This window comes from Clavelina lepadiformis, chromosome 2, assembly GCF_947623445.1.
Source record: "Clavelina lepadiformis chromosome 2, kaClaLepa1.1, whole genome shotgun sequence".
Classification (NCBI taxonomy): domain Eukaryota; kingdom Metazoa; phylum Chordata; class Ascidiacea; order Aplousobranchia; family Clavelinidae; genus Clavelina; species Clavelina lepadiformis.
In genome coordinates this window covers 25,939,682-25,955,899 of record NC_135241.1, presented here as the reverse complement: position 1 = coordinate 25,955,899, position 16,218 = coordinate 25,939,682, and the positions used below count along the sequence as shown (strand labels likewise).

Genomic DNA, 16,218 nt, shown 5'->3' with positions numbered 1-16,218 from the left:
TTCACACAACATCACACAACACAAAACTGCATACTGGCGAGTTAAACTTAAACAGTGATGTATTTATTGATAGTAAAAAAATGATTAAAAAACTAGAAATATTCAATCTATTGCGATTATTTATTTTATTTACTTTTACATTTGCTAGTATTTTTCTTAAATAATTGTAATGAATTTGAATTTGCTTTTCAGTGCAGGAGGAATATGTTGAATTCGACGACCACGTACAAAGCAATGCAAAGCTGACTTTAATATTGGCATTATTTTGCATTTATTGCTAAAGATTTAATTTGAAATTGGGAACGTTGCAATACTAAAATAAAAAATTAGATTCGTACAGAGGAAAATATTCAGAAGCATGAATAAGCGAAATATATTTTCTTAAATACTCTCTCACTGTTCGATTTATCGTATTTTTCAATCGTGGTTTATATAAAATAAACAAAAAGCGTGATCACATATATTCAAATAAAATCATGACTTGCAGACATAAGAAACAAACGCAGCTTATGAAAACCTGGAGAAGCTTGAGGAAGGTATCTCAGAGCATTGTGTTAAGATAAACGTGAAGGTTTTCGAACAACTACAAAGTATAAGTTATAAGTTCATTGCAAAATTAGTTCACGCTGTTGCAATAATATATGATGTCTATTAATAAAGACGTAAAACAACAATTTCTAGTTTCAATCATAAAAATTTAATTGTAGAATATTTCATAAAGATACTGACTCAGGCCATTCTCCTAACAATCAGGTTTATGTTAACAGACAAAAATGGCCACTTGGAAGTGAACGTTGGTGATCGACAAACTACGGTTCGTTTCTAAAATTGTTAATTTTTTTCTGTTTGTATTTTGTCTGTGTTGTAATTTAGAAAATATACAGGTAAAGTCTGAACTTATTTTATTAACTTTGACAAATAAAAAATTACAATATTTTTGAAATTATTTGTAACTTATAACATTATTGTGTTGTTGAGTATAACATCATCATCGTCAAACTAATATCATCATAACATTGTGTTGGTATGTAGCATCATTCTTGTACATTATTGAGGTTGCAATATTAAACGTCAATCAAACATTAGGTTATAAGACAAGTAGTAATGACGTCAGCATTATCATCAGTCATCTGATTAATAATGATTCAACTTCTTGTTTTAGGCACCAAATTATGAAAACACCAGAGGAGAACAAAATACCAATATGCTCTGGTGATCTCATCTTACTCTAGTTAGTCTTATCTTTTGCTACTGCGTGGGTTTGGAAGCTGACATAGAAAGAATCATTCATCACAATTTTGAATCCGGTTATAAGCGGATATTTTCTTTTGACTCCGTGATTGAAAGCATTTTGAGAAGCCCACATGCTCTGATTTGAAACAATATTAATCTAGTATCAATGTAATTTAACTATCTATTGTATTGGACCAATAAACATATTTTGATATTCAAAGCAGCTCTCTAACGATATGTAATAAGCTCTGTAGATAATAAATCGGAGTTTCTCGAAGGCTTCAGGTCGTTAAACTATTATTGTTAAAGACGCCAGTATAAGTACAGACGTGTAGTTTAACCGTAGGTGGTGTAGGCGGAAACAAACAGAGATATTATACAAGGAAGTGATTAAGAGATAAGTGACGATTGTCTCTGAGCTAATAGTTACAAATTATTCAAAAAGCAAAACAAATGAAGGTAGCATGGTGAATGACTTCATTAAGATTTGTTGGAAGTCTTTCTTGCTGAATGTTGAGAAATGAAGGATTTTCAAATAGTTCTCAACTGCTTGTAGCAAATACTTAGTTGCCGTAGAAATGTAGAACGGATTTCAGTTAATATTTTAGCCAATGTTTTTTTGTTTAGTCTTTCAGTTTTCCAATATTTCAACACATTTCGTTGTGAAACAACGAATGTTCAAGATATAATTATATAAGTTTGGTCAGCATACATAAACGGCATTTAAAATGAAAGTGGTTTGCAGTAAGTTGTTCGCTTCTATGTATGTGGAGACAGTTGACGTTTCATAGTGACTGAAAATAAAGCTTTGTCAACTTTGTAGCTGAAAGAACTTATAAGGCTGGCTTCGTAACTGACTAATCTCAAAATAGTTCGTCTGTCGCTTTGGCAAAAAAGGTCAAACGGAAAAGCTGAACTTTCTGCAACAGTCATAAAGTACGTCTTATTTTTCACTGGTTGGTGCCCTCAAGTTACTTCCATGTTTGGTGTAAAATCGTGATTTTTCTATTCCATGTTCGTTTGCCTTTCTCTTTGCTACTTATTTAACGTATGAGCGAGGATAGCTTATTAGTTATTACTGTAGCAACAGCCTTTTGGAGTCAGGAGTCAGATCTACTTTCCAGAGCAACCTGACAACTTGCCTCGCCATATTTTAATCACAAACCTCAATTAATCAAGTTTAATTATTACAAATGTGTTAAATATAAATTAGCATGTGTCTATGTTGAACCTATCTAAAATGGTAGATCTTTAACTCACCATCCAGAACATAAAAGTCTCCCCTTCCAAATTGTGGAAAAAATCTCATAAGATTTGGTGGCTTATAGGATCAAAATCACTCGAGCATAACAATTTTCATTTTGATATTCTGGATGGTGATTGGTGAGTAGAAAGGCTTTAACTTATCTAAATTTGTATAATATGCTCATTGCTCCTTTATTTTACATAAACTAAACACATTTCGTATCACTCAAAACTAATTTGGCAAAACTTTGTTTTTGAACATTTTACGTCCTTACCACGTTCAAAAGCTTAAAACTCCACTTAACAAACAAAAACACTATATTAGGGGATTTTACCTAAGCCAAAACCTTAGATTTATAGTGCAGTTTAACAATAGAAATGTGTTTTGTTTGATTTTCTTGTAAGTAAAACGTCAGCAAACGTTTTTTTAAACAATTTTCCAGTTGTATTGTTATGAAAAGTTGTTCTTTCTTTTCTTCAGAAATAGTTTCACACTTTATAGCCTGTAGTGTTTGACCATACTTGGTTAGGTTGTTGGGTTTTCAACTTTTTCCGCTTTAAGGGAATCCCCAAGTTAAATTTGTTTTTCCAGGTAAAAACATTGGGCTCAATGCTCAGTGGAAAATGGTCAGAATGTTAAAATTTGAGGTGGGGCAGGTTATAATTAGATAGTACGGAAATTTTGAACGAGAACTCGTTCGTGCAAAGACATGATGGCGTGCACTAAAACTTTAATTCTTAGTTTTATTTAATTATAATTTGAACGTTCAAACAAACAGTTTTTCTTTGCTTATTTATAATAATTAGGCAAAGAGATGAAAAAGTTTGGCGCACACTTTGATGAATCTCATGCGTGCAGGTGCCACAGTTTGCACTATGGGGCAAGGCTAACACTTTCGATGCATATTACAATATGACAATTTTTTTCAGTTACTGTATTATTTGTGTGAAGTATTACACAACAAACACATCTGTCATAATGACCGCGTATGCTGGCGGTTATTGTTACAAAATGAGCGAGGACGATTGATGGTTGATAATTTGTTTTACTTCTGCTTCCATGATATGAGTTCTCATCTCTCAAACGTTGTGGCTATGCTGTTAGTTGCTTAATTCCGTCTATACAAACTACTAAATTATAAAGTTCCATTTTTATTTATTATCAGACACAAAGGCTTTCACTTTCAGGCAAAACTTACTGAGTGTTACATTGCGCAGTAGTAACCAGTGAAATCGATCACGTAAAAAGGGCTGATGGCAACACAAGAGTATATATAGAGCACACCAGCGAGGTAATTTATCTGACGTCATTGCGCAGTCTTAACAAGTGAGTAAGAAAAGTAACAACTCATGACTCGTGACGTAACCGTCACAACAACAAACACCCAATTTTTCAGATGTCAACTTGTTGGCTGTTGTCATTTTTGTTACAGAGCAGGATGTGGAATGAGGTTGAAGATTGTTTTTTCTAAAGACTCACCTCATAGCTAATGTATCACCCCTATAGGACTGGTTAGTAAACTTGAATTTTGCCATATAAGCATACATTAGTCTTCCAGTTGCTTTATTAGCCAAGGTGGGCCATACAGCTGTACTATAGCACCGAGTTACTGTACTGCAATACTTTTTCAGTACCAATATCGGTACTGTTGGTACTTTTAGAAAAAAGCACCGAATTCATTTTTTCAAGAAATATAAGTCAGTCCCGATGCTCGTTACTTTTAAATTGATTACTTCAAGGTTTTGAGAGATACGATTTTTAAAGTTTATTTGCATTATTTTACAATTTTAATTACACTTTTTTCCAACACCAGTATCGTTACCGACGGTACTTTTAAAGTACCGACTGCCCACCTCTGTTTATTACTTAGTTCGTTCTAGAACTTTGAATAAATGAAAGAGTCTAGAAAGGTACAAATTATTTTCTTTATAAGCCACATTGACAAAATAATTAATAGCAAGAATGTTTCCAGGAAGTGCTAAGCATGAGTCAGCATGACCTGCTCTAAGGCTTAATGTTAAAATAATATAACAATTGATCATCACGGCTTTATGATCATTGATCTCATTGAACTTAATTTTATGGTCGTTTGAGAAACAACTCATCATCAAATAAACACAAGCACATCCTTCACAATAGCCCAAATTCAACATGCACTGATATTTGTTCAAATGAAAATTATTTCAGCAATCAAAATCTTCCACATAATTAACAACTTGATTGTGTATTGAAAATTTTTATTGCAAATGTATTTCACATTTTTCCTCATAATCAACAAGATCTATTGAGATTTAGTAAATGGTTGCCATTCAGTATTTTTGTAGACAGTAGGCCTACTATTTAAGAAAATAATATTTTGTTTCCAATCAAGATATTTTCAGTTTGGCGTTTTTATTTAGTGTACCACATTATTTTTAGTAGTTTCCATAATGCACTTTTTTAGATTAAATTATGTATATAAGCTTATATATTGTTATTAGAGCACTTCATTTTTGAATAATGTTTGTGTATTTTAAGTTTTAAGAACCACTGAAAATCAACAACTTAATATCTGCTTATAACAAAGTTGTCCATCTGAAGGAGAAACCATGAAATTGGAATTGGATCGTCATTGTCTGCTGATAATATATGGTTTGTACATTTGTTTGCATGTTTGTGTAAATTATTGCGTTGTCTAGGAGGTTTCTATTTTATGAGAATCTGCTTGTTTGCAACATCGCTAAAGAGCATCTTATACAATTAATCGTTCAACGTTGCTAAAAAGCCTGTTATATACTGTAATCATGGTAAATTTTAAGGATAGTTTGGTTGTGATACACGGGAGTATTGGAGTTAAACCTTTGAAGTGAGGGAAAGTCCACAAATATGTTGGCTTTAATTTCAAAAATAGTTATCAGAAATACGAAAATAAAAATAACAAAAAATACTGTAAATATAAAAATAGTTTTTATAACGTCACAATTAGACAAGCAATAGGTATGATTTGGGTGTTTTGATCAAGTAAGTATAGATTGTTTTCTGTTGCCGACAAATAAACAGTAATAGGTGTAATTATAGCATACTTAAGTGTATAGCAGGAATATTTTGCATTGAATAAGCCTCATGCTGCGTACTGTTGATGTATTTGTACTGGTTAATACAAATACCTGTTGTACTGGTTAATGTAAAAGCTATCCTTCACTTCCGTGCTGCTGACTTTATCATACTCCGGTACTGGAAACTGCAGTAAAAACAAAATGCTTTACAAATTTATGTACTGTCGTCTGTGACATTCTTACAATGAAAATAAACATTACTTGTTACTAATCACCTATCTATGGAAATGTATTCTATCCCAAACGAGTTAGATACCCTATCATACCTAATACAATCTGCAGTCATCAAGCATATTGTTTTTACATTGTGATGTCATAATCATTCTCCACCATAATAGGAAGCCAAATTGGCCACACAATTTTGGCAATAATTGTTTAACCACTACACGTACATTATTAAAATTCCTTTCATCAGCATATTTACTAGAAACTGCTTTTTGATTTAAAGCCAATTTGTTTTTGGACTTGCCTCTCCCTTTAAACCCACCCTTGGCCGGAGCCATTCAAGGCAGGAAATCACCTTTATCTTTTGAATTGAGCTACTCCTGACTGTTTGAGACGGGGGTTAATTGCACCCTCCACTAAGTCCTATCCTGCTTCGTAAAGTAAATTACTAAAGTAAACCAGCAGCTAAAATGAAGTTTTAAATGAAATTCGGTTAAAATCTTGTCAAGAGATCAAGAAGCGAGAAATCCAAATTTTGCGAAATAATTTTAACCAGGTGTTTTAAGAGCAGCAGCAATCACAACAATCAGCATTGATCCTCCAAACAATCCATTGGCAACTGGTTTCAACAATCTCATTGTAACTGCTCAGTTTCCAATACCAACTGATTTAGGTGATTCGTGTTATTGGCTCTATGGAGGAGAGCTGGACAGTAGAGATGGTTATATTTACTCCACTAATGACTGTGACCCTTCACCTTCAAATCTAAATCGCAGCATCACTTGCACTGAACAAACATTAGATGGAACAAGTCACATAATAACAACACTGACAATCACTCAACCACTTGTTGCTGGGAATATAACTTTTCAAGTGAGATGCTATCATGCAACCAACATACCAACTCCTGTCAATAGAACTGTGCAAGGTAAGTTTTATGATTTATCTATAAATATAAAATTTAAGTACTTAGACTGCATTTGAGTCAAACTGCAGCCATAATGGACACATCATGCATGATTGTTGTCATAATTCGTTATCTTACCTATTTTGAAAGTGTTAATGTTGTTTTATATTAAACCATTAGAATGGCAAAAAAATAGTTCAAAATTGGTTTCAAGTGTTTCAAATTGTATCACTTGAAACTGCTAAGTGCATAAAACTGTTGGTCAATTAATCAGTTGGAAAATTAATCTGACAACAAAATGCTGCAGTGTTAGTTGGAAAATTATGTTTACTTGAATCATTGCATGCATTTATTTGGAGTAGAATGTAGTTATTTAAAGTGAGTTTGGTATTAAAATAAAGAAAACATATATATATGATATAATAGTAAACAGTAAAATACAGGCTATAGTATATATCTATACGGTATATTCCATATACAGTACAGTATTCAGTTTATAATTCCATTTATGTGGTGCAACATACTGTAAGTGCATACAGTACTACAAAATACAGTTGTTGTTATATTTATATGGTGAATTATACTGTATGTGCAGTAAATTTGAAGTTATTTTGGTATTCTCAGATTGTCCATCTTCTTTTCCTTATGGTGTTGTGATTACGTCATCATCTCAAACATACCCAGCCAGTGGAATGTTCAGTTGTCCGTCAGGAGATTTGTTTTACTCAAATGGAACTGCACCGCCATCTGGTGACACAGTATGTCTAGTCAATGCAGAATGGAAGGGACAAGAAAATTTACAATGTTGGAAAGGTTATTATTTCTGTTTGATATGCTAAATCTTTTTCACTAGCTAAAAACTTGTAAAATGAGTTTTTTCGTTCCAAAACGTATTTTTGTTTAGCTTTCGACGCTTCAATAACTGGAAATTTGATCGTTCCTGAAGGAGACTCTATAAGCCTGACATGCAATTATGATGATACCATTATTCCTAAAGCAACATCTTCGATTATTTATTTTGATAAAATTGGATATTTAATAACAAAAGTAAATTATATGAAAACTTACTCTGTTCGTATATAGCATGAAATTTTAGTTTGAATAATTTTAGTAACTTTAGTTAAACTAACTAAGGAAAATATGTTTGCCTCTCCCGAATTAGACATTTATATTTAACTGGAAGAGTAAATTCCGGATTGCTGCAACGAATTGATGCTTGAGCAGTTTTCGTAACTTTTGCTTTTTGATGTAATTATGTAGGATGAAATATTTCGCATGGAATTAAAGAAGGAAGACAACATGAAACCAGTTTCATGTCAAGTGGTGACTCCATATACGCAGATTTACAATGACACCGGTCGATCCAGGGTAGAGTATGTTAACGTACAATGTAAGATATAGATTTTACGCAAAACGTTATGTGGTTGTGGTTATTAGTGTGGTGTGATGTGGTGTGGTTATTGTTGTTCAAAATATGAAATAACATGTTTCATATTTTAAAAGTTAAAAAATAAATTGCAAAATTGTTAATAAAATAGTTCCAAATTTTTATTCTCAAATATTAAAGACAGATTCAAAAATTATTCCTTCTTAGATGGTCCTTACAAAGTTGTGAACACTTCTTGTAGTTGGACAATTGACAAAACAGAAGTTTGTGACATTTCGCTTTTTTCAAACCCAGAAATGAAGTTTATTTCTTTGTCTTTAAATGGTTGGTTTTAGGCTGTTAATTTTATTTATGTTACTATTCGAAACAACTTTAAATATTATCGTTAAATTTAAAGGACCCATGACAACATTATTGTGCATTTAATAATTTAGGGTGTTTATGTGATATTTGGTTATTTATTTTTGTGTTAAGTTGGAAGCATCTGCCACAAATGACATTTCAATTATGCAGATGAAGCGGTCTCTAATGATGGAAAAGATATTGTTTTCAGCAACGGCTATGAGCAACACTATTTGTATACAAGAAATCAGGTAAGAGTAATACGTTAAAGTAAAGCCATTGCATTTGACAATATACTGCACATCATGCAATATTACACTACGCAATATATAGCAAACTATTTATCATCCGGGTTGAAATATTTGAAATGGCCCAAAGGATAAAGCGATGCACGAAACTAAGTTAAAGATAAAGTAACTTCACAGGTGACATCCAGAGACGAAGGAACTTACAATCTTACTTTGAGCCATCTCCTTCCGCCATACAATTACTCAATAGAGTTTGACGTCACTGTTGTCAACATCGATCAACTTCCAACTCCAGATAACACAGGAGCAATTGTTGGAGGAACCGTTGCCGCTGTTGCTCTCATCTGTATTACAGTTGTGCTCGCACTTTATATTACAAGGAGGCAACCAACGCCAAATGGAAAAGGTAACACACGTTGCCTCAAAGTAATAATCATGGTTGTACTTTTGCGTTATATTTAATTGAATAACACTTGATATGTTTTATTCAACTCAATCTGACATGTATAGGGCGCAGTTGTGGCAAATTACAATTCTAAATTTTTTAGTTCAAGTTAAAACTTTGTTTCATTCTTTTAAGGCACATCGAGGATGTCACCTGTCACAGCACCCGAAATGTGTGAGTCGGATAATTTTAACACTATGATAAAATGACAAAGTCATATTTTCAACAAATAGCAATCACGGAGACACTTTTACTTTATTGCATACATTGTATGATCTTCGTAAAACAGTGAACTGATTGATTGAAATTGAATTGATTTATAAAATTGAACTTTCTTTGAATTTTTCTGCTTTAGCAAATGAGGCGTACGTTGAGTTTGACCATACAACACAAAGCAATGCAAAGGTAACTATGGGATTAAGATTGGGATTGAAATTATCTTTTACATTTGTTGTTCTTAGTTAAGCGCCAAACTTGAATGTGAGCTTCCCTCAGTGATAATTATTTGTACAAAGTCAAAGAACAAACGAAGCTTATGTATGTAAATGTATATAAATATATCATATTCCATTATAAGACCGAATAATTTCATTGTCAGTAATATCAAGTGTCATTTATTTCTGAACTTTTTAGACATCGAATTATGAAAACCCAAGTGGAGGACAAAACTATGAAACTATCCAAGGCCCGTATAGAAGGGAAATCTAAACCTTCAATGGTAAAATATTTTAAGAATTCTTGTCTTTATGACGTGACACAAACGTCGTTCAAAAGGAAAGAAACAAATCTCTTATTGTTAGAACTGACGTAACGTATTTGGACATGAACTACATCAACACAGTATATATCTATTTAACCGTATATTTGTCACGTTTTCGAGCTATGATCCGTTCTAAAGGCATTTTACCATTCGGATTAAAGGCAAATGTTTGCTTGTTTTTTCATTATCATTCATTTCAACTATTTTTCTACTTACTAGTTATTATGATTCATCTCTCGGTTTCTTTAATCACATATTAAAAGTTTAATTATTTGACTTGTATGATAAAAATAAAAGTTATATACCATAAAGCCAAGGAAGTTGCTGTTGAAAATGTTAAGACTTTTTTTTGACCAAACTGCGCTTGGAATGAGCTTAAATATTGAATCTTGAACAATGTGAGCATTAACTTCCAGCATTTTGTTAACTAAAGAAACAAGTTTTTATTAATAAACGAGTTTAAGGCAATTTATTTACGAGTTATTGGTAATTTACTTAACAAACCATGAGTAACATTCCCTGATAAAACGCTATAACTACACTACCCTTCTTCAACATGAATCGAAACTCGAAACAGTAGAACTATAAAACCCCTCAAATAAGTTATTTACGGTTTATTGCAGAACTTAGCTAATATATTGTCCACAATTGATTCGGTCATTGAATTACTGTTGTCGGCCAGAACAGACTAGAACATGGACCGCAAATTCATTTCATTCTGCCTCACGGTAAAGCTGGTTACAAGTTTTATTTTTGTACAAACAGATTAAAAATTGTCAAAATAAAGTGAGCAATCTCAATCTTGTATGTATCGATATAAAACTGGAACAATTCGAAACCACGGACACTAGATTCTTGGCATCAAATAGGTTCAGTAAATTAGTTTTATAAATTTCCGAAGTTCGTGAACGCAAAACTAATTAATTGAAAGCATTACATAACAAAATTGCATTCATTTTCACCGTAATGCATTGTAGCGGTCTGTCGAGTTCTTACTGTGAGTCGAACTATATTTAGCCAGGAAGTCAGTTGACTACAGATTTCTTCATAATAACCTTTAAGAGTTGTGGTGTATTTGCCTCATGAGACCGGCGATGGACCAAAGGAAAATGCGACTGACTTAAGGTTTAATGCGAAAGGTTCGTCAATTGAAGCCAGACATCACATTCGAATAACTACTCAATAAGCTTGCCGCAAACTATTTAACTTTAAATTACATTTGCTTGTATTTCCAGCTCAAAAGGAAGAAGCATGGTGAGCTCCTTAGAATTTCTGTTAAACTTTACCTGTATTTAAATTTAACCTTCTGCAAAGCTTACATGTCAAATTGCATCGATTTGTTGAAGTTAACAGTAACATTTGATACATTTAAAAGAAGCTTAAAAACAAAACATATATAAAACGATTTACAATTTATTTTATAAATACCTCTTCAAGTAGCTCGTGGATTAAAGTGAACCCTATATATTCAAGCTATGATTAGATAAACAAAGTATAGCTTTCGGGATTTAAGCATTCTTTAGCATTGCCGTAAGAAAGAGGGTCTTTACTATCTTTGTAACGTTTCATTTAATGAAACTAAAACTTTTGCTCTTGTGACGTCATTACTAAAACGTGGCAATAAACCAATTAGAAAACCTGACACGTTGTAAAGATGAACCGCTCTGATAGTATTGAAAATGAAGTCTGAAGGCGATGAGATGAAGTAATTGTTTTTGGTATCGCGATAAATCATTTGTTAAAACAAAATTAACTAAACAGTAGTGTTAAATTAAGAATTTCATATCTTTTATTCATATAACAATATAATCATGATGTGCCTCTATTTTCCATCTACAGTACGCTAGACTTAAAGAGCGCGTACCACAAGATACAATTAGCGCCTAACGATAAGATTTTTACCGCATTTGAAGATGGTGGTAAATTGCACCAGTTTCGTCGAATGCCGTTCAGCCTAACTAACAGCAGTACGATGTTTTCAAAGAATAATGAACGAGCTTATATCAACCAACAATCGCCGCGGGACTTTTGTTTAACTCGACAATATTAGCATCAGCGATAATACGCAGCAAGAACATGACATTAATTTACGCAGGTTCCTAGAGGTGGCTGAAGAAGCCCACTTAACTTTTAATGAAGACAAATGTGTTTTTTCTACTGATTCCATTGACTTGTTGAGCTACCGAATCAACAAGGGCGTCTTCAACCAGATCCAAATCGTGTTGAGCCTGTAATGCAACTTCCTCTTCCCAACGACTTGAAGGCTTTGAGGAAAGCTTTGGACATGTTTGTTATTATGCTCAATGAGTCTCAAAATATTCTGATAAGGTGCAGCCCTTGGTCCAGGCCACTAGCTTTCCTTTAAGCAAAGTATCAAGAAACGCGTATTTCGAACTAAACCACTACCTGGCGCAAACGGCCTTGCAAAACATTGAGGAAAATGCTCCGATTATTATCGAAACAGATGCTTCGGATGTGGCATTTTCGGGAAATCTTAAGCAAAAAAATAAACCAGCTTCATTTTACTCTAGAACACTTCGTCAACACGAGCGGCACCAACCAGCCATAGAGAAAGAAGCCACCGCCATCATCATCACTTCTAGCTGGGTCGGTAATTCACTTTGTTTACGGATCAAAGGCCAGTTGCTTTCATGTGCGACACCAATAAATATAAAATGTGGCCTGACATAAGCTTTCTTTGCCAATGAGCAATTATCCTAAACCAATTCGTTGTACTGTCGTGTGAAGTTATCCCAATGATTACGTCATTCAAGTTTACGTCATCAACCCTCCTCTGCTCTTTGCAACTGGTACAATTATCCGACTCATGGTGTCTTTTACGATGGGAGGGATCATGATATTCATATATATGAGGTTCCTATGTGCAACGTTTCCGCCGAGACGAGATGTGGAACATGCGGATCAGGTATTTTACATGTGAGGAATTTTTTTCATCCATGAAAGTAAACATGTCTGTGCTCAGACCACGGTTCATTGATGAACATTTGCGAGCTACACTGAGATTGGTTTCATCTGATGATTTCAAACCAACTATCGAGGACCTTGTTGTTGCTAAACGCTGCCAGCTAAGTGGCCAGAACAAAAAATGAATACAACACCGATTACATTCAATTATTTTTGTTTAATGTGTTTGGTGCTTAATGTTTATTGACTTTCTACTGTGTATTGCGGCCCTCGGGATGATTTGCAATTTTTCATCTGGCCCCCAGATTAATTTGAATTTCAAATCCTTGGCTTAGAACTAAACAACTTAACAAAGTTTTCATTAAACTTTTGTAAACACAAACATATTTACTTTACTTGAAAATTTGTCATACATTTCATTTAAAATCAACCTCCGGATCCAGACAACACTAAATGCAATCGTGTACAGGAGCATTTCTTCTTTTTATAATAAATCAACATTGTTTAGAAGAAAATGCTTAATGAGTGCTTGTACGGACCCGACCTTTTTACAAGAATATACAGGATCTTAAGAAAAAGTGAAATACCTAGATAGGACATAAAATATTTGGTCTTTTATATTGCGAAATTAAATTTTAAATCTTAAATTTTGCTCATCATTTTGACATGTTCTAGGGCAGTGTTTCTCAACCCCGACTCCACGAAATCATTTGAGTCCGCGTAAGATTTTTGTGAGTCCGCAAGCCCATTATTTTACCGTATATAATTAAATTAGGCAAAGGTCATAATTTTCGCGACAGCTTTTCCCCTCAAAAAGTAGGGGTCGCAAGATATACTTTTTTCTCTTTTTAAAAAGAGTTCGCAAGTGTCAGCGCCTTTTTTCTTTCTTTCCTTCTCTCGCAATGCGATTTCACCTGCGCACGTCACACATGTTATGCTCGCAAATGTCTGTGCATAGGAAGCCAGATTAGCTATTGTTGGTGGCGTAAAGTTAAAATATTTTAAAACTTATTGTAATATGTAGTCATAGCAAAACGAAAGCAGGTGTTTGCATATAATGATGATTAATTGACGCTTGGATTTACTTCGGTCGAGGTAAATGGTGAAGTTAGGCCACAGTGTGTGTTGTGCTTAAAAGTCTTAGCACACAGCTGAAGCAAAACTTCGTGGACACCTAGAACCAAACCATGAAAAATTCGTCAACAAGCCCCTGGATGTGTTTAAAGAAAAAGAATATCAGGTAAAGAGAAGTCGCTTTGATCACCCAACCGCTTGGGAAGATTAGTTTACTCTCACAACAAAGCAGTGCGTGCTTCTTTCTCTGCTACTTGGATAAATGCTCGAGAAGTCGACAAGCGCTTCCGTGCGAAGGCAGACAAACTGCATGCAAATGCAAATCAAGCGTAAAACAACGTAACATGTACTTACGTGAAGCTGGATTTTCAGCATTTGCTTTGGTTAAAATCAAGTACCGGAATGAACTTTAACCAGAAGACGATATCAGATGTGCGTTGACGACCATAATTCCTGATTCCGACAAACTTTTGAAACAAGTTCAGGGACGAGGTTCTCACTGAGACAGGTTGAGCAAAGGTCGTAATTTTCAAGGTTCTCATTGAGATTTAGCATACATTGCAAATGTGCCCAATAAAAAAACTGCTTCTGCTTTTTGTGTGTGTTGTGTTACTGTTTAAGTGTTGAACTAACTTATTTTTTATTCCTATTACCTGAGTCCGCAAATACTTATGCTAATGGAAAATAGTCTGTGGGCCAAAAAGGTTGAGAAACACTGATCTAGTATATTGGACAAATAAATACATTTGGATATTAAAAGCAGCGATCTGACCATACGTAATAGGCGCTGTAGACAATAAATCGGCGTCTCTTGAAAGTCGCTCGGGCTAAAGCAAATAGCTCTTTGTTCAAGTTAATCGATAACACAATATACAATAACCTGCCAACCTCAGATTGTTCAACTCGACATAAGTGGGGAGTGACAAATTCTGCGACCAAACCGCGAACCAAGTCGTGTCTGAGTCACTGAGTGCAACATGTATCATGCCAAGTTCACTGCCTGCACGTTTCACACCGCACATATAAAATAGTTCATGACCTTGTTAAATACGAAACCTAGCAATTCATCAAAAAATTTCGTTTGGTAGTGCTTTTAAAATTTTGCTTTTGCGTATATTTTACATTTTTAAACTATTATTGATAAAGACACCTATTATTGTAAGTGCAGTCGTGTAGTTTAATCGTGGGTTGTGTAGGCGAAAAAAAACAAAGATATTATACAAGGAAGTGATCAAACATAAGCTGCAATTGTCTCAGAGCTGAAACGCGTATAAGCTATCTGGCTGAACTGATCATGTTACAAATTAGTCAAAAAGCAAAACAAACGAAGGTAGCTTGGTGAATGTTGGAAGATTTGTTGGATGTGTTTGTTGGTGATTGTTGATAAATGAAGGATTTTCAAATAGTTCTCAACTGCTTGTAGCAAATACTTAGATGCCGTTGGAATGTAAAACGGATTTCAGTTAGTATTTTAATCAATCAAATAATCATTAATATTTTAGTTTTCCAATATTTCAACGTAGTGAAATTGTTCAACGTTGTGAGTTTGTTGTGAAACATCGTATAATAGTTTTCATCGAGTTTTCATGTATTGCATATGACTGATATTGGCTCGACACCTGAATGCTGAGGCCTTGTTTGTACAAGAAGGTAGATTCTATTCAAAATATAAGTCTGCAAATCTGGTCAACATACTTAAACGGCATTTAAAATGAAAGTGGTTTGCAGTAAGCCGTACACTTCTATGTTTATAAAGACTGTTGACGTTACATAATGACTGAAACTAAAGAATTGAAACAGAGGTGTTCGATTCTGTAGTAAGTACGAGAGTGTTTCGAGAGCTAAGGTTAGGCCCATACGATTTATGTTCGCTACTTATTGTCCGTGGGACGATCGTTGTAATGCTGGTATTTGCCATTCACGATACTTGCTCCTGTTCAGTAATTCTGGTGAACAGTTAATCTTTCAGGCAATGTTAATATTTAGCTAAACTTTCAGTTTGTAAACAGTCAATGACGAGAAATAAAAAGTTTTATTTGTCATTTGCTTTTGCAAGACCAACGTCAACTTTGTAGGTAGAATAACTTATTAGCCTAGCTTCATAACTGACTAAGCTCAACACAGTTCGTCTGTCGCTTCGGCAAAAAAGGTTAAACAGAATAGCTGAACTTTCTGTAACGGCCATTAAGTACCTCTTAGTTTATCGCTGGCTGGCGCCCTCAAGCTACTTCCCGTGTAAAATCGTAATTTTTTTTCACTGCGTGTTCGTTTGCAATTCTCTTTGCTACTGTACCTGCAATTCTACTTTGAAGCCATTAAAGTGTTGAGCTCAGACGGTTATTACTTATTAAATATATGAGGGAAGATGACGTATTACTGTAGCAGCAACCT

General features: G+C 34.1%; 1 protein-coding gene across 1 annotated transcript; it reads left to right on the top strand.

Moving 5' to 3' along the window:
• The first annotated feature begins 6,221 nt into the window (after window positions 1-6,221).
• LOC143445016 (uncharacterized) lies at window positions 6,222-10,104 on the top strand. Its single transcript, XM_076943807.1, has 11 exons — window positions 6,222-6,231; window positions 6,296-6,667; window positions 7,271-7,459; window positions 7,551-7,693; window positions 7,907-8,036; window positions 8,241-8,357; window positions 8,547-8,626; window positions 8,801-9,029; window positions 9,204-9,242; window positions 9,424-9,473; window positions 9,702-10,104. Exons 1-11 carry the CDS (start codon window positions 6,222-6,224, stop codon window positions 9,774-9,776), a joined length of 1,434 nt encoding a protein of 477 aa, XP_076799922.1. The 3' UTR covers window positions 9,777-10,104.
• The last annotated feature ends 6,114 nt before the right edge of the window (window positions 10,105-16,218 follow it).